Source organism: Staurois parvus, unplaced genomic scaffold (assembly GCF_062004578.1).
Source record: "Staurois parvus isolate SC_StPar_1 unplaced genomic scaffold, SC_StPar_1.0 ptg003532l, whole genome shotgun sequence".
NCBI lineage: Eukaryota > Metazoa > Chordata > Amphibia > Anura > Ranidae > Staurois > Staurois parvus.
This window is the reverse complement of record NW_028321328.1, coordinates 76259-99964: the sequence shown is the minus strand read 5'-3', so window position 1 is coordinate 99964 and position 23706 is coordinate 76259. Positions and strand designations below refer to the sequence as shown.

At 52.7% G+C, this 23706-nt stretch overlaps 1 protein-coding gene across 1 annotated transcript in view; it reads left to right on the top strand.

The window, feature by feature from the left end:
* Positions 1-23706, top strand: part of LOC149427739 (mitochondrial disaggregase-like) — a gene marked incomplete at its 3' end in the record, with an annotated part of 120526 nt that overhangs the window by 21610 nt on the left and 75210 nt on the right. The window contains exon 5 of the mRNA XM_089667717.1: positions 20286-20414. Within this exon, the coding sequence (XP_089523843.1) occupies positions 20286-20414 (129 nt within the window). The remainder of the gene's footprint in view (positions 1-20285; positions 20415-23706) is intronic.

Sequence of the window (23706 nt, the reverse complement as noted above, 5' to 3'; positions counted from 1 at the left end):
TAGAAGTGCCCGGTAGGCAGGAAGGGGGTAGAAGTGCCCTGTAGGCAGGAAGGGGGTAGAAGTGTCCTGTAGGCAGGAAGGGGGTAGAAGTGCCCGGTGGGCAGGAAGGGGGTAGAAGTGCCCTGTAGGCAGGAAGGGGGTAGAAGTGCCCTGTAGGCAGGAAGGGGGTAGAAGTGCCCGGTAGGCAGGAAGGGGGTAGAAGTGCCCGGCAGGCAGGAAGGGGGTAGAAGTGCCCGGTAGGCAGGAAGGGGGTAGAAGTGCCCGGTAGGCAGGAAGGGGGTAGAAGTGCCCTGTAGGCAGGAAGGGGGTAGAAGTGCCCGGTAGGCAGGAAGGGGGTAGAAGTGCCCGGTAGGCAGGAAGGGGGTAGAAGTGCCCGGTAGGCAGGAAGGGGGTAGAAGTGCCCTGTAGGCAGGAAGGGGGTAGAAGTGCCCGGTAGGCAGGAAGGGGGTAGAAGTGCCCGGTGGGCAGGAAGGGGGTAGAAGTGCCCGGTGGGCAGAAAGGGGGTAGAGGTGCCCGGTGGGCAGAAAGGGGGTTGAGGTGCCCGGTAGGCAGGAAGGGGTTGAAGTGCCCGGTAGGCAGGAAGGGGTTGAAGTGCCCGGTAGGCAGGAAGGGGTTGAAGTGCCCGGTAGGCAGGAAGGGGTTGAAGTGCCCGGTAGGCAGGAAGGGGGTAGAAGTGCCCGGTAGGCAGGAAGAGGGTAGAAGTGCCCGGTAGGCAGGAAGAGGGTAGAAGTGCCCGGTAGGCAGGAAGGGGGTAGAAGTGCCCGGTAGGCAGGAAGGGGGTAGAAGTGCCCGGTGGGCAGGAAGGGGGTAGAAGTGCCCGGTGGGCAGAAAGGGGGTAGAGGTGCCCGGTGGGCAGAAAGGGGGTTGAGGTGCCCGGTAGGCAGGAAGGGGTTGAAGTGCCCGGTAGGCAGGAAGGGGTTGAAGTGCCCGGTAGGCAGGAAGGGGGTAGAAGTGCCCGGTAGGCAGGAAGAGGGTAGAAGTGCCCGGTAGGCAGGAAGAGGGTAGAAGTGCCCGGTAGGCAGGAAGGGGGTAGAAGTGCCCGGTAGGCAGGAAGGGGGTAGAAGTGCCCGGTAGGCAGGAAGGGGGTAGAAGTGCCCTGTAGGCAGGAAGGGGGTAGAAGTGCCCGGTAGGCAGGAAGGGGGTAGAAGTGCCCGGTAGGCAGGAAGGGGGTAGAAGCGCCCTGTAGGCAGGAAGGGGGTAGAAGCGCCCTGTAGGCAGGAAGGGGGTAGAAGCGCCCTGTAGGCAGGAAGGGGGTAGAAGTGTCCGGTAGGCAGGAAGGGGGTAGAAGTGCCCGGTAGGCAGGAAGGGGGTAGAAGTGCCCGGTAGGCAGGAAGGGGGTAGAAGTGCCCGGTAGGCAGGAAGGGGGTAGAAGTGCCCGGTAGGCGAGGGGTTAAATACCCTTACCAAAAGAATATAAACACAAGCTTGTAATCCTCCCAGGCAAGGTACTGACCTAAAATAAGCTCCACCAGGGGGATCTTCACAGCCACAGTGATATACTCCTCTCCACACCAGTCTCCATATGATGCCACCATATATATAAACCAACAATAGTGTAATTCCCTATAACATTGACAGATAATACTTTACTCATGTGCTTACATATATCTCCATCTTTAGAATTGCCACCAAAAAAGGAACAAATGCAGCCAGACCTCTGCAAATCCTCATCAGATCCTCTCCCGTGTCTTAGATAGAGAATTCCAGGATCCAAAATGGCCGCTTGGTCACTTCCGGTTCCGCTGTGCGTCTGACGTCACTTCCCTTGACGTTTCGTCATTGGACTTAACGTCACTTGGACTTGATCCTTTATGATTAAGTCCAATGAATAAACAAAAAAAGTGCAAAGAATTTGAAGAAAAAAAAAAAAGTTTCTTTGTTTCTATTATAAAAATTTCCAAACAGGTAAATTTTCTCCTTCACTGATGTGCGTTGATGAGGCAGCACTGATGGGCACTGATAGGCAGCACTGATGGGCACTGATAGGCAGCACTGATGGGCACTGATAGGCAGCACTGATGGGAACTGATAGGCAGCACTAATGAGGTGTCACGGATAGGCAGCGTTGATAGGTGGCACTGATGGGTGGCACTAACTGGCATCACTGCTGGGCACTGACTGGCACAACCACTGGGCACTGACTGGCAGCACTACTGGGCTGCAGTGATGGGCACTGGTGGGTGGCACTGATGGGCACAGGTGGGTAGCACTGCTGGGCACAGGTGGGCGGAACTGCTGGGCACCAATCATCAGGGCACTGATCATCAGTGCCCTGATGATCGGTGCCGATCCCCGCTCTGACAACTGCCGGTTCTGGGCAGCACTTTCCTCACGCTTTGACACCGTGAGGAAAGTGCAGACGAGAACCGGCAATTGCATTTCCCAGTGATCAGCGGGTCATTGGACACGGCTAATCACGTGGTAAAAGGCTGCTGTGATTGGCCTTTTACCACATCATGTGATCAGCTGAGTCTGTAGGACACAGCGATCACGGAAATCGCCGGGGGCGCGCAGGAGCGCGCGTTCTGGAAGGACGTCACATGACCCCCTCCCAGAACTGTCCGGCCGCAGTGTAGCCGTCATTCGGCTATCTGCGATTGGCAGGCGGGTAATCTGCACTCTAGAAGTGGACACAGTTTTTCACGTAATATAATAGTGATCAGGAGAGGTTTCTGTGTCAATCACATGCGTTACGGAGTGAATGTATTCAAGCTGATAAAGGTAATGCACTAGGTGAGTTTTCTTTCTTTTGGAGGTTTTTGGTTTCAGAAGTCACTCTGGAAGCTGTTTTCTACTTGGAGGTTTTTCGTTTGAAACTTTTTGAATGACTTTATGTTTTTGAAGGACTATTTTCTCATGTAGATATTGGGACTTGTGGTTTTTGATTGATTAGAGCTCTGATTATTTATGTATTTGGGATAGCAAGTCTATTCTATTCATTCACATCCCCTAACCTAGAGGTGATCAGATCAGCGGAGGCAGAGCGCCGACAGCGAGCCGACAGAGAACCGGCTGTCATCCCTGTGTACCGATTCTGGTCTCTGTGCTCATCTACGGGCGCATTCACACTCGCATTTACTCCAATTACATGCGAGAAACCCAGCGGGAGTTCCTGCGATTTGTTGCGAGAAGCAGAAGACTGCCTGAGTCCGGGGCCCGTCGCTTGTGTGCGATCGCTGCATAAGCAGTTGCTAGCGAGTAGCCTCAATCAGCTGCGGGAGCCGGCAGCTTCCAACAGGACTGCCTCTTCCAGCCGATCACAGGAACCCCCAACTGAAGTGCGGGTCCGGTGCAATCGCAACTGGGGATGCACCCTTATTTTACCTGCTGTTCCCATTATGAGGGGTTCCCACCGTCCCTGTGCTGAGTTCCCAGGTCTGTACACCCGCTGTGCCCATTATGAGGGGTTCCCACCGTCCCTGTGCTGAGTTCCCGGGTCTGTACACCCGCTGTGCCCATTATGAGGGGTTCCCACCATCCCTGTGCTGAGTTCCCGGGTCTGTACACCCGCTGTGCCCATTATGAGGGGTTCCCACCGTCCCTGTGCTGAGTTCCCGGGTCTGTACACCTGCTGTGCCCATTATGAGGGGTTCCCACCATCCCTGTGCTGAGTTCCCGGGTGTGTACACCCGCTGTGCCCATTATGAGGGGTTCCCACCGTCCCTGTGCTGAGTTCCCGGGTCTGTACACCCGCTGGGCCCATTATGAGGGGTTCCCACCACTTGTGTTGAGTTCCCAGGTCTGTACACCCAATGTGCCCTTTATAAGGGGTTCCCACCATACCTGTGCTGAGTTCCCGGGTCTGTACACCCGCTGTGCCCATTATGAGGGGTTCCCACCGTCCCTGTGCCGAGTCCCTCATCTGAAGCCCCTGACCCTCCCAGGAGGCCACACATCATATTCCATATATCTTGTACTGAAGAAGCTTGTCAGACTAACATACCAGCGGAGAGGGTCATAGACTGGGGACATACTACACGTGTGACTGAAGCCTGGAGATCTGCAGCAGGAGACTGTTGGAGACCAACCACTAGCTTCATGGGACTACTAGAGACTGCGAGAACCTCTGTCAGGCCCTGTACCCCCTATGGGCAGCCCTGGCAGTGCCACCTACACTTTGATATTGCTGTTTGTGCTCCAGTCGGCTCCGAGACGCCCATACATGACCAGGATGATCACCTAATGCTCCTCCGCTGTCACCGGCCTTGTCACCTCAACCACCCTACATGCCACCAATTCTCCTGCCTACCCCCGTGGTGACAGTCCTGGAAGTGCCACTGTTGTTGCTGCTGCGGTGGCTTCAAGACATCTGGTCACATCAGTGGTCACCTTCTGGTCCTCACTGTCCATCCCAGGGAATCCACTTCCCCCGGCACCACCTCTCCTGCCACTCCTACCGCTGCCACTCAAATGTGACAGGTGGACGTGTTGCACTTGGAAAGTTGCCGGCCAAGAATGGGGTGGAGGTGCAATTGGAAGACCCAATCGGGCCCAGTATGGGAGGACAGTCTGTACCCCCCTCATGGGCACTCCTGGCAGTGGCACCGCCTCGTTGATGATGTTTTGCTCCGAGGAGCTCCTACACACCAAACATGCTGCTCTTCTTCACTGTCCATCCTGGAGAACCCTCCGCTGTCATGGACCACCTCACTCTGCGTGCCACCACCCCTCCTGCCAACGTGCAGTGGTGACACCGCCACTCAGATTTGATTGGTGGCCACAGTTGACAGGCAGTTATGGGGGGGGGGGAATAACAACTGAAAAGGTCCCATGCTGATCAAATCAGACCCAGAGACAGTATGGAAGTACAGTCTGTACCCCCCTCCGACAGTGGCACCGCCTTGGTGTTGGCGAGATGGCCAACTCTGAGGAGGCCAGCCAAGATTTGGGGAGCAATAGGAAGAGCCCCCCTGCTGACCCTGCTGTCCCGATGGGGCTTGGGCCCGGTATTGGTGTGGAGTACAGTCTCTATGTCCTAATGGTCAGTCCTGGCAGTGGCACCTCCTCTGTAGAAGAGATGGCCAACTCCGAGAAGCCCGGGGGGTGGGGAGCGATTGGAAGGGCCCCCTGTTGACCTGATGGGGCTTGGACCCGGTATTGGTGTGGAGTACAGTCTCTATATCCTAATGGGCAGTCCTGGGAGTGGTACCTCCTTGTTGTTGGTGAGATGGTCAACTCCGAAAAGCCCAGCCAAAATTTGGGGAGCGATTGGAAGAGCCCCCCTGCTGACCTAATGGTGTGGAGTACAGTCTCTGCATCCTATTGATAGTCCCGGCAGTGGCACCTCTTTGTAGATGAGATGGTCAACTCTGAGAAGCCCAGGGGGTGGAGCCATTGGTAGGGCCCCTTGCTGACCTCATGGTGCTTGGGCCTGGTATTGGTGTGGAGTACAGTCTCTAAGTCCTAATGGGCAGTCCTGGAAGTGGCACCTCCTTGTTGGTGAAATTGCCAAATCTGAAAAGCCTAGCCAAGAATTGGGGAGCAATTGGAAGGGCCCCCTTGCTGACCCGATGGGGCCCGGACCTGGTATTGGTGTGTAGTACAGTCTGTATGTCCTATTGGGCAGTCCTGGCAGTGGCACCTCCTCTGTAGAAGAGATGGCCAACTCCGAGAAGCCCAGGGGGGGGAAGCGATTGGAAGGGCCCCCTGTTGACCTGATGGGGCTTGGGCCCAGTATTGGTGTGGAGTACAGGTTCTATGTCCTATTGGGCAGTCCTGGCAGTGGCACCTCCTTGTAGATGTGCCAACTCCAAGAAGACCAGAAGGGGGAGCGATTGGAAGGGCCCCTTGCTGACCTCATGGTGCTTGGGCCCGATATTGGTGTGGAGTACAGGCTCTATGTTCTAATGGGCAGTCCTGGGAGTGGCACCTCCTCTGTAGATGAGATGGTCAACTCCGAGAAGCCCAGGGGGGGAGCGATTGGAAGGGCCCCCTTGCTGACCTGATGGGGCCTGGGAGCGGTACCGCCCCCCCATTAGGTGGCCCCATCAATGAACAGTGGCAGTTCTCCTCTACCAAAAATAAGCTATTTATGTCTTTTCTCCATCATGCTCCCCCTCCCCCCCTCATGTCCTCCAGCGACTTCAGACAATTGCGCATTACTCCATCCTAAAATCCGGCGAGCGAGAAGCGGGCGCAATATGGCAGCAAAAGCCGCATTTCATCTCCCTGTCAGGAGCACTTTGGCTCTTTGTAAATACAGCGACGAAGAAACACAAAGCGGTTATTATTATGGAAATGTGCGTCTGCTTTTCTTTTTTTTTTATATGGTTTCACAACTTGTTTATTTCAGCGCGGAGTAATTTCATTGTCGCCAAGTGCGGCAGGCGTCTGTCGCGGAGCGGCCGTCTATTTTTCAATCCCGGCTGGAGGATTTTTCAGCAGCCGCGGCTCCGGCTTAATGAGTGCTCCGCTTCCCGCGTCGAGACGGCAACAGTGTCTGCCGGTACATCTTTGTGTATGGTGGGCCTTGCCGCATGAAGGCTCTGCGGGATGCGGTTGGCGGGGTTGGGTATTGGGGGAAGAATGGGGCTAGGATTGCAATGATTTTCCAGCGTGCTGGTTAGGAAAGTAGCATTCGTTAAAGTGAACCTGTTAGAATAGAAATGCTCCTCCCCTTCGGTCTTGCACAGGTGTAGCGGCTCCTCCCCTTCAGTCTTGCACAAGTGTAGCGGCTCCGCCCCTTCAGTCTTGCACAGGTGTACCGGCTCCTCCCCTTCAGTCTTATACAGGTGTAGTGGCTCCTCCCCTTCAGCCTTGCACAGGTGTACCAGCTCCTCCCCTTCAGTCTTCCACAGGTGTAGCGGCTCCTCCCCTTCAGTCTTGCAGAGGTGTAGCGGCTCCTCCTCTGCAGTCTTGTACAGGTGTAGCAGCTCCTCCCCTTCAGTCTTACACAGGTGTAGCGGCTCCTCCCCTTCAGTCTTGCAGAGGTGTAGCGTCTCCTCCCCTTCAGTCTTGCACAGGTGTAGTGGCTCCTCCCCTTCAGTCTTGCACAGGTGTAGCGGCTCCTCCCCTTCAGTCTTGCACAGGTGTAGCGGCTCCTCCCCTTCAGTCTTGCACAGGTGTACCGGCTCCTCCCCTCCAGTCTTGCACAGGTGTAGCAGCTCCTCCCCTTCAGTCTTGCACAGATGTACCGGCTCCTCCCCTTCAGTCTTTCACAGGTGTAGCGGCTCCTCCCCTTCAGTCTTTCACAGGTGTAGCGGCTCCTCCCCTTCAGTCTTGCACAGATGTACCGGCTCCTCCCCTTCAGTCTTGCACAGGTGTAGTGGCTCCTCCTCTGCAGTCTTGTACAGGTGTTCCGGCTCCTCCCCTTCAGTCTTGCACAGGTGTAGCGGCTCCTCCCCTTCAGTCTTGCACAGGTGTAGCGGCTCCTCCCCTTCAGTCTTGCACAAGTGTAGCGGCTCCGCCCCTTCAGTCTTGCACAGGTGTACCGGCTCCTCCCCTTCAGTCTTATACAGGTGTAGTGGCTCCTCCCCTTCAGCCTTGCACAGGTGTACCAGCTCCTCCCCTTCAGTCTTCCACAGGTGTAGCGGCTCCTCCCCTTCAGTCTTGCAGAGGTGTAGCGGCTCCTCCTCTGCAGTCTTGTACAGGTGTAGCAGCTCCTCCCCTTCAGTCTTACACAGGTGTAGCGGCTCCTCCCCTTCAGTCTTGCAGAGGTGTAGCGTCTCCTCCCCTTCAGTCTTGCACAGGTGTAGTGGCTCCTCCCCTTCAGTCTTGCACAGGTGTAGCGGCTCCTCCCCTTCAGTCTTGCACAGGTGTAGCGGCTCCTCCCCTTCAGTCTTGCACAGGTGTACCGGCTCCTCCCCTCCAGTCTTGCACAGGTGTAGCAGCTCCTCCCCTTCAGTCTTGCACAGATGTACCGGCTCCTCCCCTTCAGTCTTTCACAGGTGTAGCGGCTCCTCCCCTTCAGTCTTTCACAGGTGTAGCGGCTCCTCCCCTTCAGTCTTGCACAGATGTACCGGCTCCTCCCCTTCAGTCTTGCACAGGTGTAGTGGCTCCTCCTCTGCAGTCTTGTACAGGTGTTCCGGCTCCTCCCCTTCAGTCTTGCACAGGTGTAGCGGCTCCTCCCCTTCAGTCTTGCACAGGTGTAGCGGCTCCTCCCCTTCAGTCTTGCACAGGTGTACCGGCTCCTCCCCTTCAGTCTTGCACAGGTGTAGCAGCTCCTCTGGTTGCCTGAACAAAGATGGCACCGCCCTTCTGGAAGGTAAAGCAGATGAAATCATTGTCGGGGGGGGGTGCACCAGGAGAGGTATTTAATACCCGGAAGTGTGTGTGTGGCGGGGGGGTTTACTGCCCCCCCCCCTACACGCACACACACTTCCGGGTATTAAATACCTCCCCCCCGACAATGATTTCATCTGCTTTACTATCCAGAAGGGCGGTGCCATCTTTGTTCAGGCATCCAGGGGTCCCCCGGACTCTTGATACCAGCTCAGAGATGACACAGTCATGTAAATCCTGCGGTTGTCGGCTGTGTACACAAATGCCTGGCACAGATCAGCCCCTTGCCACAGCCTCTGAAGTTATGACTTGTTACAATGTTGCAATGTGAATCCTGGGGGGAAATGTGGATGACATCATCTGAGCCACTGATTGGACCTTTTTCATCAACCTTTTTTCGTCTGTGCTGACCCAGCCCCCCCCCCGACTCTTTAGATTGTCAGCTCCCGGGCCCAGCGATGGGTTGTTATTGTTTGCAGGGAAGCAGAAGCCGCGCCCGCCCCCTCGCTCGCTCTCTCCTCGCTCATATTTCTATTTCATAAAAGCATCCAAACGGCGGCATCAGGAAAAATATATTACAGACATTTGCGGGGCCGGCAGCGAGCTGAAATTTTCCAGGCGTTCCGGTGATGGATGGGAGACGAGGCTCCCCCTGACGCTTTATCGAGTTTACCATCATAATGTCCCGCTCCGGTATTTCTTGCGGATGATGACTGAGCTGTCATGTCGGGGGGGGGGGAGGGGAGCAGACACACACACACACCCAATAATAATAAGACTTTAATCTTTTTACCGTCCTCCTGCCTAGTATGTGAGATTCATCTTCCCTGACACACGGCACTCATCCCGCCACGCTTAACCCTTCGCGGGATCCACCGCCACCGCGCCTGGAGGGGCCTATTTATGGGGGGCTGCAGTCTTCATTACAGACACAGCCATCAGATCCGTGTATAGAATACCGTCCGTGTATACAGTATATACATCTACAGAGACCCCCATCCATGTATACCGTCTACAGAGACCCCCATCCGTGTATACCGTCTACAGAGACCCCCATCCGTGTATACCGTCTACAGAGACCCCCATCCGTATATACCGTCTACAGAGACCCCCATCTGTATATACCATCTACAGAGACCCCCATCTGTATATACCATCTACAGAGACCCCCATCCATGTATACCGTCTACAGAGACCCCCATCCATGTATACCGTCTACAGAGACCCCCATCCATGTATACCGTCTACAGAGACCCCCATCCGTGTATACAGTATATACCGTCTACAGAGACCCCCGTCCGTGTATACCGTCTACAGAGACCCCCATCCATGTATACCGTCTACAGAGACCCCCATCCGTGTATACAGTATATACCGTCTACAGAGACCCCCATCCGTGTATACAGTATATACATCTACAGAGACCCCCATCCGTGTATACCGTCTACAGAGACCCCCATCCGTGTATACCGTCTACAGAGACCCCCATCCGTGTATACCGTCTACAGAGACCCCCATCCGTATATACCGTCTACAGAGACCCCCATCCGTATATACCGTCTACAGAGACCCCCATCTGTATATACCGTCTACAGAGACCCCCATCTGTGTATACCGTCTACAGAGACCCCCATCCATGTATACAGTATATACATCTACAGAGACCCCCATCTGTGTATACAGTATATACATCTACAGAGACCCCCATCCGTGTATACAGTATATACCGTCTACAGAGACCCCCATCCGTGTATACAGTATATACCGTCTACAGAGACCCCCATCCGTGTATACCATCTACAGAGACCCCCATCCGTGTATACAGTATATACCGTCTACAGAGACCCCCATCCATGTATACCGTCTACAGAGACCCCCATCCCTGTATACAGTATATACATCTACAGAGACCCCCATCCGTGTATACAGAATATACCGTCTACAGAGACCCCCATCCGTGTATACCGTCTACAGAGACCCCCATCCGTGTATACCGTCTACAGAGACCCCCATCCGTGTATACCGTCTACAGAGACCCCCATCCGTGTATACCGTCTACAGAGACCCCCATCCATGTATACAGTATATACCGTCTACAGAGACCCCCATCCGTGTATACCGTCTACAGAGACCCCCATCCGTGTATACAGTATATACATCTACAGAGACCCCCATCCGTGTATACAGTGTATACCGTCTACAGAGACCCCCATCCATGTATACAGTATATACCGTCTACAGAGACCCCCATCCGTGTATACAGTATATACCGTCTACAGAGACCCCCATCCGTGTATACAGTATATACCGTCTACAGAGACCCCCATCCATGTATACAGTATATACCGTCTACAGAGACCCCCATCCGTGTATACAGTATATACCGTCTACAGAGACCCCCATCCGTGTATACAGTATATACCGTCTACAGAGATCCCCATCCGTGTATACAGTATATACCGTCTACAGAGACCCCCATCCATGTATACAGTATATACCGTCTACAGAGACCCCCATCCGTGTATACAGTATATACCGTCTACAGAGACCCCCATCCGTGTATACCGTCTACAGAGATCCCCATCCGTGTATACAGTATATACCGTCTACAGAGACCCCCATCCATGTATACAGTATATACATCTACAGAGACCCCAATCCATGTATACCGTCTACAGAGACCCACATCCGTGTATACAGTATATACCGTCTACAGAGACCCCCGTCCGTGTATACCGTCTACAGAGACCCCCGTCCGTGTATACAGTGTATACCGTCTACAGAGACCCCCATCCATGTATACCGTCTACAGAGACCCCCATCTGTATATACCGTCTACAGAGACCCCCGTCCGTGTATACCGTCTACAGAGACCCCCATCCATGTATACAGTATATACCGTCTACAGAGACCCCCATCCGTGTATACAGTATATACATCTACAGAGACCCCCATCCATGTATACCGTCTACAGAGACCCCCATCCGTGTATACAGTATATACCGTCTACAGAGACCCCCATCCATGTATACCGTCTACAGAGACCCCCATCCATGTATACAGTATATACCGTCTACAGAGACCCCCATCCGTGTATACAGTATATACATCTACAGGGACCCCCATCCGTGTATACAGTATATACATCTACAGAGACCCCCATCCATGTATACAGTATATACCGTCTACAGAGACCCCCATCTGTGTATACCGTCTACAGAGACCCCCATCCGTGTATACAGTATATACATCTACAGAGACCCCCATCTGTGTATACAGTATATACATCTACAGAGACCCCCATCCGTGTATACAGTATATACCGTCTACAGAGACCCCCATCCGTGTATACAGTATATACCGTCTACAGAGACCCCCATCCGTGTATACCATCTACAGAGACCCCCATCCGTGTATACAGTATATACCGTCTACAGAGACCCCCATCCATGTATACCGTCTACAGAGACCCCCATCCCTGTATACAGTATATACATCTACAGAGACCCCCATCCGTGTATACAGAATATACCGTCTACAGAGACCCCCATCCGTGTATACCGTCTACAGAGACCCCCATCCGTGTATACCGTCTACAGAGACCCCCATCCGTGTATACCGTCTACAGAGACCCCCATCCGTGTATACCGTCTACAGAGACCCCCATCCATGTATACAGTATATACCGTCTACAGAGACCCCCATCCGTGTATACCGTCTACAGAGACCCCCATCCGTGTATACAGTATATACATCTACAGAGACCCCCATCCGTGTATACAGTGTATACCGTCTACAGAGACCCCCATCCATGTATACAGTATATACCGTCTACAGAGACCCCCATCCGTGTATACAGTATATACCGTCTACAGAGACCCCCATCCGTGTATACCGTCTACAGAGATCCCCATCCGTGTATACAGTATATACCGTCTACAGAGACCCCCATCCATGTATACAGTATATACCGTCTACAGAGACCCCCATCCGTGTATACAGTATATACCGTCTACAGAGACCCCCATCCGTGTATACCGTCTACAGAGACCCCCATCCATGTATACAGTATATACCGTCTACAGAGACCCCCATCCGTGTATACAGTATATACCGTCTACAGAGACCCCCGTCCGTGTATACCGTCTACAGAGACCCCCGTCCGTGTATACAGTGTATACCGTCTACAGAGACCCCCATCCATGTATACCGTCTACAGAGACCCCCATCTGTATATACCGTCTACAGAGACCCCCGTCCGTGTATACCGTCTACAGAGACCCCCATCCATGTATACAGTATATACCGTCTACAGAGACCCCCATCCGTGTATACAGTATATACATCTACAGAGACCCCCATCCATGTATACCGTCTACAGAGACCCCCATCCGTGTATACAGTATATACCGTCTACAGAGACCCCCATCCATGTATACCGTCTACAGAGACCCCCATCCATGTATACAGTATATACCGTCTACAGAGACCCCCATCCGTGTATACAGTATATACATCTACAGGGACCCCCATCCGTGTATACAGTATATACATCTACAGAGACCCCCATCCCTGTATACAGTATATACCGTCTACAGAGACCCCCATCCGTGTATACAGTATATACCGTCTACAGAGACCCCCATCCGTGTATACAGTATATACATCTACAGAGACCCCCAGCTGTATATACCGTCTACAGAGACCCCCATCCGTGTATACAGTATATACCGTCTACAGAGACCCCCATCCATGTATACCGTCTACAGAGACCCCCATCCATGTATACCGTCTACAGAGACCCCCATCCATGTATACCGTCTCCAGAGACCCCCATCCATGTATACCGTCTACAGAGACCCCCATCCATGTATTCAGTATATACATCTACAGAGACCCCCATCCGTGTATACAGTATATACATCTACAGAGACCCCCATCCGTGTATACAGTATATACATCTACAGAGACCCCCAGCTGTATATACCGTCTACAGAGACCCCCATCCGTGTATACAGTATATACCGTCTACAGAGACCCCCATCCGTGTATACAGTATATACCGTCTACAGAGACCTCCAGAGACAGTCTCTGGTCATCCCCTGTACTATGTCTGCAGTCTCTGGTCATCTCCTGTACTATGTCCGCAGTCTCTGGTCATCTCCTGTACTATGTCCGCAGTCTCTGGTCATCTCCTGTACTATGTCCGCAGTCTCTGGTCATCTCCTGTACTGTGTCCGCAGTCTCTGGTCATCTCCTGTACTGTGTCCGCAGTCTCTGGTCATCTCCTGTACTATGTCTGCAGTCTCTGGTCATCTCCTGTACTGTGTCCGCAGTCTCTGGTCATCCCTGTACTGTGTCCGCAGTCTCTGGTCATCCCCTGTACTATGTCTGCAGTCTCTGGTCATCCCCTGTACTATGTCTGCAGTCTCTGGTCATCTCCTGTACTATGTCCGCAGTCTCTGGTCATCTCCTGTACTGTGTCCGCAGTCTCTGGTCATCTCCTGTACTATGTCCGCAGTCTCTGGTCATCCCTGTACTGTGTCCGCAGTCTCTGGTCATCTCCTGTACTATGTCTGCAGTCTCTGGTCATCTCCTGTACTATGTCTGCAGTCTCTGACCATCTCCTGTACTGTGTCCGCAGTCTCTGGTCATCTCCTGTACTGTGTCCTCAGTCTCTGGTCATCCCTGTACTGTGTCCGCAGTCTCTGGTCATCTCCTGTACTGTGTCTGCAGTCTCTGGTCATCTCCTGTACTATGTCTGCAGTCTCTGGTCATCTCCTGTACTATATCCGCAGTCTCTGGTCATCTCCTGTACTGTGTCCGCAGTCTCTGGTCATCTCCTGTACTATATCCGCAGTCTCTGGTCATCTCCTGTACTATATCCGCAGTCTCTGGTCATCTCCTGTACTATGTCTGCAGTCTCTGGTCATCTCCTGTACTGTGTCTGCAGTCTCTGGTCATCTCCTGTACTGTGTCTGCAGTCTCTGGTCATCTCCTGTACTGTCCGCAGTCTCTGGTCATCTCCTGTACTGTGTCCGCAGTCTCTGGTCATCTCCTGTACTATGTCTGCAGTCTCTGGTCATCTCCTGTACTATGTCCGCAGTCTCTGGTCATCCCCTGTACTGTCCGCAGTCTCTGGTCATCTCCTGTACTGTGTCTGCAGTCTCTGGTCATCTCCTGTACTATGTCTGCAGTCTCTGGTCATCTCCTGTACTATATCCGCAGTCTCTGGTCATCTCCTGTACTGTGTCTGCAGTCTCTGGTCATCTCCTGTACTGTGTCTGCAGTCTCTGGTCATCTCCTGTACTATGTCCGCAGTCTCTGGTCATCTCCTGTACTATGTCCGCAGTCTCTGGTCATCTCCTGTACTGTGTCCGCAGTCTCTGGTCATCCCCTGTACTGTGTCCGCAGTCTCTGGTCATCCCCTGTACTGTGTCTGCAGTCTCTGACCATCTCCTGTACTGTGTCCACAGTCTCTGGTCATCCCCTGTACTGTCCGCAGTCTCTGGTCATCTCCTGTACTGTCCGCAGTCTCTGGTCATCCCCTGTACTGTGTCCGCAGTCTCTGGTCATCTCCTGTACTGTGTCCGCAGTCTCTGGTCATCTCCTGTACTGTGTCTGCAGTCTCTGGTCATCTCCTGTACTGTGTCCGCAGTCTCTGGTCATCTCCTGTACTGTTTCCGCAGTCTCTGGTCATCTCCTGTACTATGTCTGCAGTCTCTGGTCATCTCCTGTACTATGTCTGCAGTCTCTGGTCATCTCCTGTACTATGTCTGCAGTCTCTGGTCATCTCCTGTACTATGTCTGCAGTCTCTGACAGTCTCCTGTACTGTGTCTGCAGTCTCTGACCTCCTGACTGATTCACACCAGTGAATTTTGTTGGGAGTCACATTCACTGCTCTATAAATATTCCCCTTCACTTACTCTATGCACAATCATTAAAGTCTCAAGTTAATGTGATTTCAGTCCTCTTCATAATCCCTGATGATCCTGCCATGGAGGCACTTCCTGTCAGAGGGTGACAACGCTCTGTTGCTGCCTCTCAGTGGTGCTCCTGTGTTGTCACACCCGCAGGCAGCCATGTTGATGCTCAGGCACGGTCCACCCGTCAGGAAGCCGGTCCTCAGCTGGGACAAGCATGGTGGAGAGTCCAGGCAGGGCTTCCTCCTGCCACATATCAGAAGGTCTGTACCCCCTCACAGACCTGGGGCTCGGGGGAACGACGCAGGAGGCATTGATGGCGGTCACAATGCTCAGCTGGCCTCATCGTATGAATGTTGGAGCATTTACAGGTGGGCCGCGCCTTTTTAATACGAGGCTGAGACCCTCTAACCTACCCATGTGACCTATTGGAGGGCGTCTGTGTCCCGTCCCACTCACCCCGCTCACCCTCTGGCTGCCCCCCCCCCCCCCCGGCAGGTGTACGTATGCTGTATACAATGAGTAGCCGTGTCATACACATTCGCGCTCGTTACCATTGATCGGATCCTGCGGTGTGTCTGCCGCCTGACGGCCCGCAGTGCTTCCTGTGATTGACTTCTGCTGGGGGGGGGTAATTATCTGCCCATAGAGGCGTGTAAAGGGGGGGGGGGGTCCCCCAGGGTGTCATCCCTGTAAAGATATTGTCTGGCCTGTGAACATTTATAGCCGGTCTGTGGTGCAACACAAGCGGGGGAGGTTGTTAGCAGGTTCCCCGATCATCACTCCACCCTAAATGGGTATTTCAGTGTTTAGTAGATGCTGGAGTGTTAAAGGACTTGACCATCTGCCAATCAAATACATGATATTTCCATGTACTTGGGCCCGCCCTCCAAATCATGTGATTCAGGTGTCCCAATCCCCTCCAATCATGTGATTCAGGTGTCCCAATCCCCTCCAATCATGTGATTCAGGTGTCCCAATTCCCTCCAATCATGTGATTCAGGTGTTCCAATCCCCTCCAAATCATGTGATTCATGTGTTCCAATCCCCTCCATATCATGTGATTCCGGTGTTCCAATCCCCTCCAATCAAGTGATTCAGGTGTTCCAATCCCCTCCCAATCATGTGATTCAGGTGTTCCAATCCCCTTCATATTATGTGATTCAGGTGTTCCAATCATCATGTGATTCAGGTGTTCCAATCCCCTCCATATCATGTGATTCAGGTGTTCCAATCCCCTCCATATTATGTGATTCAGGTGTTCCAATCCCCTCCATATCATCTGATTCAGGTGTTCCAATCCCCTCCAGATCATGTGATTCAGGTGCTCCAATCCCCTCCATGGACACAGGTGTATACAATCAATCCCCTAGGCATGCAGACGGCTTCTACAAACATTGGTGAAAGAATGGGTCGCTCTCAGGAGCTCAGTGACTCCAAGCGTGGTCCCGTGATAGGTGGCCACCTGGGCAATAAGTCCATCCGTGACATTTCCTGGCTACTAAATATTCCACGCTCAACTGTTAGTGGGATTATAACAAAGTGGAAGCAACTGGGAACAACAGCAACTCAGCCACCAAGTGGTAGGCCACGTCACATGACAGGGCGGGGTCAGCGCATGCTGAAGCGCACAGTGCTCAGAAGTCACCAACTGTCTGCAGAGTCAATAGCTAAAGACCTCCAAACTTGGTGTGGCCTTCAGATGAGCCCAACAACAGTGCGTAGAGAGCTTCATGGAATGGGTTTCCATGGCCGAGCAGCTGCATCCAAGCCTTCCATCACCAAGTGCAATGCAAAGCGTCGGATGCTGTGGTGTAAAGCACGCCGCCACTGGACTCTAGAGCAGGGGAGGCATGTTCTCTGGAGTGACCAATCACACTTCTCTGTCTGGCAATCCGATGGACATGTCTGGGTTTGGCGGTGGCCAGGAGAACGGTACTTGCCTGACGGCATTGTGCCAAGTGTAAAGTTTGGTTGAGAGGGGATTATGGTGCGGTGGTGTTTTTCAGGGGTTGCGCTTGGCCCCCTAGTTCCAGTGAAGGGAATTCTTAAGGCGACATTTTGGACAACTTTGTGGGAAGAGTTTGGGGATGGCCCCTTCCTGTTCCAACATGACTGCGCACCAGTGCCCAAAGCAAAGTCCATAAAGACATGGAGGAGCCAGTTTGCGGTGGAGGAACTTGACTGTCCTGCACAGAGTCCTGACCTCAACCCCATAGAACACCTTTGGGATGAATTAGAGCGGAGACTGCGAGCCAGGCCTCCTCCCCCGACATCAGTGCCTGACCTGACAAATGTGCTTCTGGAAGAATGGTCCAACCTTCCCATAGACACCCTCCTAAACCTTGTGGACGGCCTTCCCAGAAGAGTTGAAGCCGTTATAGCTGCAAAGGGCGGGGCCAACTCAATATTGAACCCTACGGACTACGACTGGGGGGCCATTAAAGGTCATGTGTGTGGAAAGGGCGGGGCCAACTCAATATTGAACCCTATGGACTAAGAGTGGGGGGACATTAAAGGTCATGTGTGTGGAAAGGGCGGGGCCAACCCAATATTGAACCCTACGGACTAAGACTGGGAGGTCATTAAAGGTCATGTGTGTGGAAAGGGCGGGGCCAACTCAATATTGAACCCTACGGACTAAGACTGGGGGGCCAGTAAAGGTCATGTGCGTGGAAAGGCCGGCCGACCAATACTTGGGGCAATATAGTGGATCTCTTCTGCACAGCCGGTTTACAGACCCAGGAACTCAGCACAGGGATGGTGGGAACCCCTCATAATGGGTGGAATGACTCTAATTCCAGTAAGGCATTCATTGGCTATGCCCTGTGTTCTAGTCGGAGTTCCTCTATATAGTGATCCTGGACAGTGGGGTGGTGGATGGACGGTGAGGAGGACACGGGTGGTCTCTAATACGGATGGTAATCGCCGCCTCCAAGCAAATCCCCCTCCAGATCTATAATATAAAATCTGTCAATTTTCCCATTTATCCTTCAGCTCCACACAAAAGAGGAGAATCCTGAGGCCGGCGCCCTCTCATCCTTCATGTTCTCGGGTTTATTAACATGTCACCGTCCCGTGTACATGATCTGTGTCCTGCATTCATGGCGGGTGACACCGGGGTTAAGAGGCGACACTTCTTCCGCTGTTCTCTGGTGTCGGAGCGTTTGACCTGCTGGGTGACGGGTCAGAGTGCAACCACCCTCCAGGCAGAGATGTAATGGATTCTTCCACTGCTAATCACCCCATAATGTTCTGTGCGTCCGACCGGGCTGTGTGTGCTGACACTCTAATGTCCCCTCCCCCACAGTCACACCAGTCTCTGTACCAGAGGAGCTTACACTCTAATGTCCCCTCCCCCACAGTCACACCAGTCTCTGTACCAGAGGAGCTTACACTCTAATGTCCCCTCCCCCACAGTCACATCAGTCTCTGTACAGAGGAGCTTACACTCTAATGTCCCCTCCCCCACAGTCACACCAGTCTCTGTACCAGAGGAGCTTACACTCTAATGTCCCCTCCCCCACAGTCACACCAGTCTCTGTACCAGAGGAGCTTACACTCTAATGTCCCCTCCCCCACAGTCACACCAGTCTCTGTACCAGAGGAGCTTACACTCTAATGTCCCCTCCCCCCCCCCCACAGTCACATCAGTCTCTGTACAGAGAAGCTTACACTCTAATGTCCCCTCCCCCACAGTCACACCAGTCTCTGTACCAGAGGAGCTGACACTCTAATGTCCCTCCCCCCACAGTCCCATCAGTCTCTGTACCAGAGGAGCTTACACTCTAATGTCCCCTCCCCCACAGTCCAATGTACAGAGACTGATGTGACTGTGGGGGAGGGGACACTAGAGTGTAAGCTCCTCTGTACAGAGACTGATGTGACTGTGGGGGAGGGGACATTAGAGTGTAAGCTCCTCTGTACAGAGACTGATGTGACTGTGGGGGAGGGGACATTAGAGTGTAAGCTCCTCTGGTACAGAGACTTGATGGGACTGTGGGGGAGGGGACATTAGAGCGTAAGCTCCTCTGTACAGAGACTGATGGGACTGTGGGGGAGGGGACATTAGAGTGTAAGCTCCTCTGGTACAGAGACTGATGTGACTGTGGGGGAGGGGACATTAGAGTGTAAGCTCCTCTGGTACAGAGACTTGATGGGACTGTGGGGGAGGGGACATTAGAGCGTAAGCTCCTCCGGTACAGAGACTGATGTGACTGTGGGGGAGGGGACATTAGAGTGTAAGCTCCTCTGGTACAGAGACTGATGTGACTGTGGGGGAGGGGACATTAGAGTGTAAGCTCCTCTGGTACAGAGACTGATGGGACTGTGGGGGAGGGGACATTAGAGCGTAAGCTCCTCCGGTACAGAGACTGATGTGACTGTAGGGGAGGGGACATTAGAGCGTAAGCTCCTCCGGTACAGAGACTGATGTGACTGTGGGGGAGGGGGCATTAGAGCGTAAGCTCCTCCGGTACAGAGACTGATGTGACTGTGGGGGAGGGGACATTAGAGCGTAAGCTCCTCTGTACAGAGACTGATGGGACTGTGGGGGAGGGGACATTAGAGTGTAAGCTCCTCTGGTACAGAGACTGATGTGACTGCGGGGGAGGGGGCATTAGAGCGTAAGCTCCTCCGGTACAGAGACTGATGTGACTGTGGGGGAGGGGACATTAGAGTGTAAGCTCCTCTGGTAGAGACTGATGTGACTGTGGGGGAGGGGACATTAGAGTGTAAGCTCCTCTGTACAGAGACTGATGGGACTGCGGGGGAGGGGACATTAGTGTCTAAGCTCCTCTGGTACAGATATGATGTGACTGTGGGGGAGGGGACATTAGAGTGTAAGCTCCTCTGGTACAAACACTATTATACAGTTATATAGCTCTGACATATACCGCAGCGCTGTACAGAGATCACTGATCTGTAGCTGTAGTGTAGGGTGACAACGCTGCTGCCACTTCCTAGAGGGAACGTTGTCACACTAGGACAGGAGGTGTGTTACTGGCAGGATCACCGGGGGAAAAGCCTGAAAGGAAGACTAATGCAGCGCCACATACAAGGACAGGTGGGATACAATGTGTTACATTTTGGAGTCATGTCCGTCCTCATTCGGTGACGTTTTCTCTCTCCTCTCCCTGCAGTGTTTGTGGTTCGGGAAGACGAGTTCAGCAATCGGCTTAATACTCGGGCCAGCTTCCGGGGCAGCACCGCCCTGCACTACGCCGTCCTGGCTAACGACCACGGCACCGTGCTGGCCCTGCTACAAGGAGGTAAGTCCCTGCACACCGACCTCATCCACCACTTCACTGCCCCACTCTACAAGGGCCACAACCTGGGGAGGAGACACAGCCCCAGCAGGGGGGAGGATGGGGGTGCAGGTTAGGGAAGATGGGGTGGTGGGGAGCAGCCTGGGTGGTAGTGGGGGGTGGTAATAGAGGATTTGGGGGAGGGGTTGGTATTGGGGGTGTGTGGCTTTTGATACAAAGGAATGGTTAAAAAAAAAAAAAGGCGAACTCCAAATATGTTGGCCACCCCTCCAGACCGTGATGCCACTTTACTGGAAAGGAATCCTCAGACGTGCTTCTCATTGGTCAACGCAATCATTATGACCCATACTCACTCCGGGGTTTTGTATTGCGGCGTACGGACCACTACACCTGCAGCACGGGGGGGGACCACTACACCCTCAGCACGGGGGGGGGGGACCACTTCACCCTCAGCACGGGGGGACCACTTCACCCTCAGCACGGGGGGACCACTACACCCGCAGCACGGGGGGGACCACTACATCTGCAGCACAGGGGGACCACTTCACCTGCAGCACGGGGGGACCACTTCACCTGCAGCACGGGGGGACCACTTCACCCGCAGCACGGGGGGACCACTACACCTGCAGCACGGGGGCATTAAGGTCTGGATTGGGGGGGGGGGGGTCAGGATACTTGTTCATTTTTCAGGAAAAGGCAAAAAAAAGGGTAAAAAACCAAAAAAAAACTAAAAAAGAAAACAACTGCAGCCCCCATTGCTAGGGAATGGTAGGACACGATATGTGACCCTCTTGAGTGGTGGGTTGTGGTGGGTCAGAGCAGACGGGAAGGTGTGGCATGGCTGAGCGCCTCGCCTATTGTTGTCCTCCTTCCTCTCCACCTGTCCTCCTCTATCTCTCCTCCCCGAGGCACTTCCATCCTCCTCGCCACTTAAACAGGCCACCTGGTTTCCTGTTGCCCCTCAGGGGCCCCTCTGTTATCAGTGACTCCGTTGACCTCTGTAGGACTTGTGTGTCCAACAAAGTGTCACCTTAACCAGATGCAGAGGGACAGTTCGCTGAGGACCCCCCAAGGGTGGAGAGCTTCCCTTCTATCTCCATCCTGAAGAGCGAAAGTGATGGAGGATCTCAGGGATCCAAACCTGAGGACAGATGGGAATCCGGGACAGATCCCGGGGCTGTTTACCTCAACTTATCGCTTCCATTTGACCCGAGAGCCTCTTGTTGTCTAGACGGACAGATGTGCCGCCACCTGACTGGTTAACCCGGCGTGTATAGATCATCAGAACATCCTCCACTCAAGGATACCGATATCATCTCCAGCTGCTTCCCGTAACCCGACATCTAACCTAGACTGTGGTGTCAAAAGGAAAAATATACATATGTTTACAGTTGTGGCCAAAATTATTCAACCCCCAATGCTGTAAAGGGGTTTAGGGACTATAGTGTACATTTGGAATTGTATTCAGAATCAAATCCTACAAGGACGTTGTAACTACCCAAATGCAACTAAAATGACATCAATTGTTTATGTAATACAGTAGTAAATGGTTCTTATGTGGTTTCTTCATTGCCACAATTATTCAACCCCTTAAAGACTACCACTCTGAAGAACAGAGGTTCATACAGGTGCTTTCCATCAGGTATTGAAAACACCTGTGGATGTCACCGAGCAGCAATCAAGCATAATAAGCACCAATTAGGCAGCTTTAAAATGACTGTGATACTCAGCTCCTTCTAGACATTTACTGGTGTGGTTACAAACATGGTGAAGGCAAGAGAATGGTCCAGGAAGACAAGAGAAGAGGTGATTTCTCTTCACAGGAAGGGCAATGGCTATAAGAAGATTGCAAAGATGTTAAACATACCAAGAGACACCTTAGGAAGCATCATTCGCAAATTCAAGGCAAAGGGCACTGTTGAAACGCTACCTGGTCGTGGCAGAAAGAAGATGCTGACTTCGACTGCTGTGCGCTACCTGAAGCGTAGAGTGGAGAGAAGTCCCCGTGTGACTGCTGAGGAACTGAGAAAAGATTTGTCAGATGTGGGTACAGAAGTTTCAGCCCAGACAATAAGACGCACACTGCGTAATGAAGGCCTCCGTGCCAGAACTCCCAGGCGTACCCCCTTGCTGTCTCCAAAGAATAAGAAGAGTCGACTGCAGTATGCCAAAAGCCATGTGGACAAACCACAAAAGTTGTGGGATAGTGTTCTGTGGACTGATGAAACAAAATTAGAACTGTTTGGGCCCATGGATCAACGCTATGTTTGGAGGAGGAAGAACAAGGCCTATGATGAAAAGAACACCTTGCCTACTGTGAAGCATGGTGGAGGGTCAATCATGCTTTGGGGCTGTTTTGCTTCTGCAGGTACAGGGAAGCTTCAGCGTGTGCAAGGTACCATGAATTCTCTTCAGTACCAGGAGATATTGGATGGAAACGTGATGCAGTCCGTCACACACCTGAGGCTTGGGAGACGTTGGACCTTTCAACAGGACAATGATCCCAAGCATACCTCCAAGTCCACTAGAGCATGGTTGCAGAGGAAAGGCTGGAACATTTTGGAGTGGCCATCGCAGTCACCAGACTTAAATCCGATTGAGAACCTCTGGTGGGACTTAAAGAAAGCAGTTGCAGTGCGCAAGCCTAAGAATGTGACTGAACTGGAGGCCTTTGCCCATGAAGAATGGGCGAAGATACCCGTAGATCGCTGCAAGACACTTGTGTCAAGCTATGCTTCACGTTTAAAAGCTGTTATAACTGTAAAAGGATGCTGTACTAAGTACTAAGATTGAATGTCACTTGGGGGTTGAATAAAACTGATAATGCTGTGAGCACAGAAAAGACATTTGTGGTTATTTCATTATAACTGTTATGTTATATTTGTCTGACCTACAAGTGCCTCTTTAATGTAAATGTAAGCAAGATGACTGAATGATCAAAAGCAATGTCAAACTGGCCAAAACACTCAATTTCAGTGGGGGTTGAATAATTTTGGCCACAACTGTATATACGCACTCCATATTGCCCAAAGTATTGGGCCGCCGGCCTTTCCACGGACATGACCTTTCATGGCCTCTCAGTCTTAGTCCGTAGGGTTCAATATTGAGTTGGCCCCGCCCTTTCCACGCACATGACCTTTAATGGCCCCCCAGTCTTAGTCCGTAGGGTTCAACATTGAGTTGGCCCCGCCCTTTCCACGCACATGACCTTTAATGGCCCCCCAGTCTTAGTCCGTAGGGTTCAATACTGAGTTGGCCCCGCCCTTTGCAGCTATAACAGCTTCAACTCTTCTGG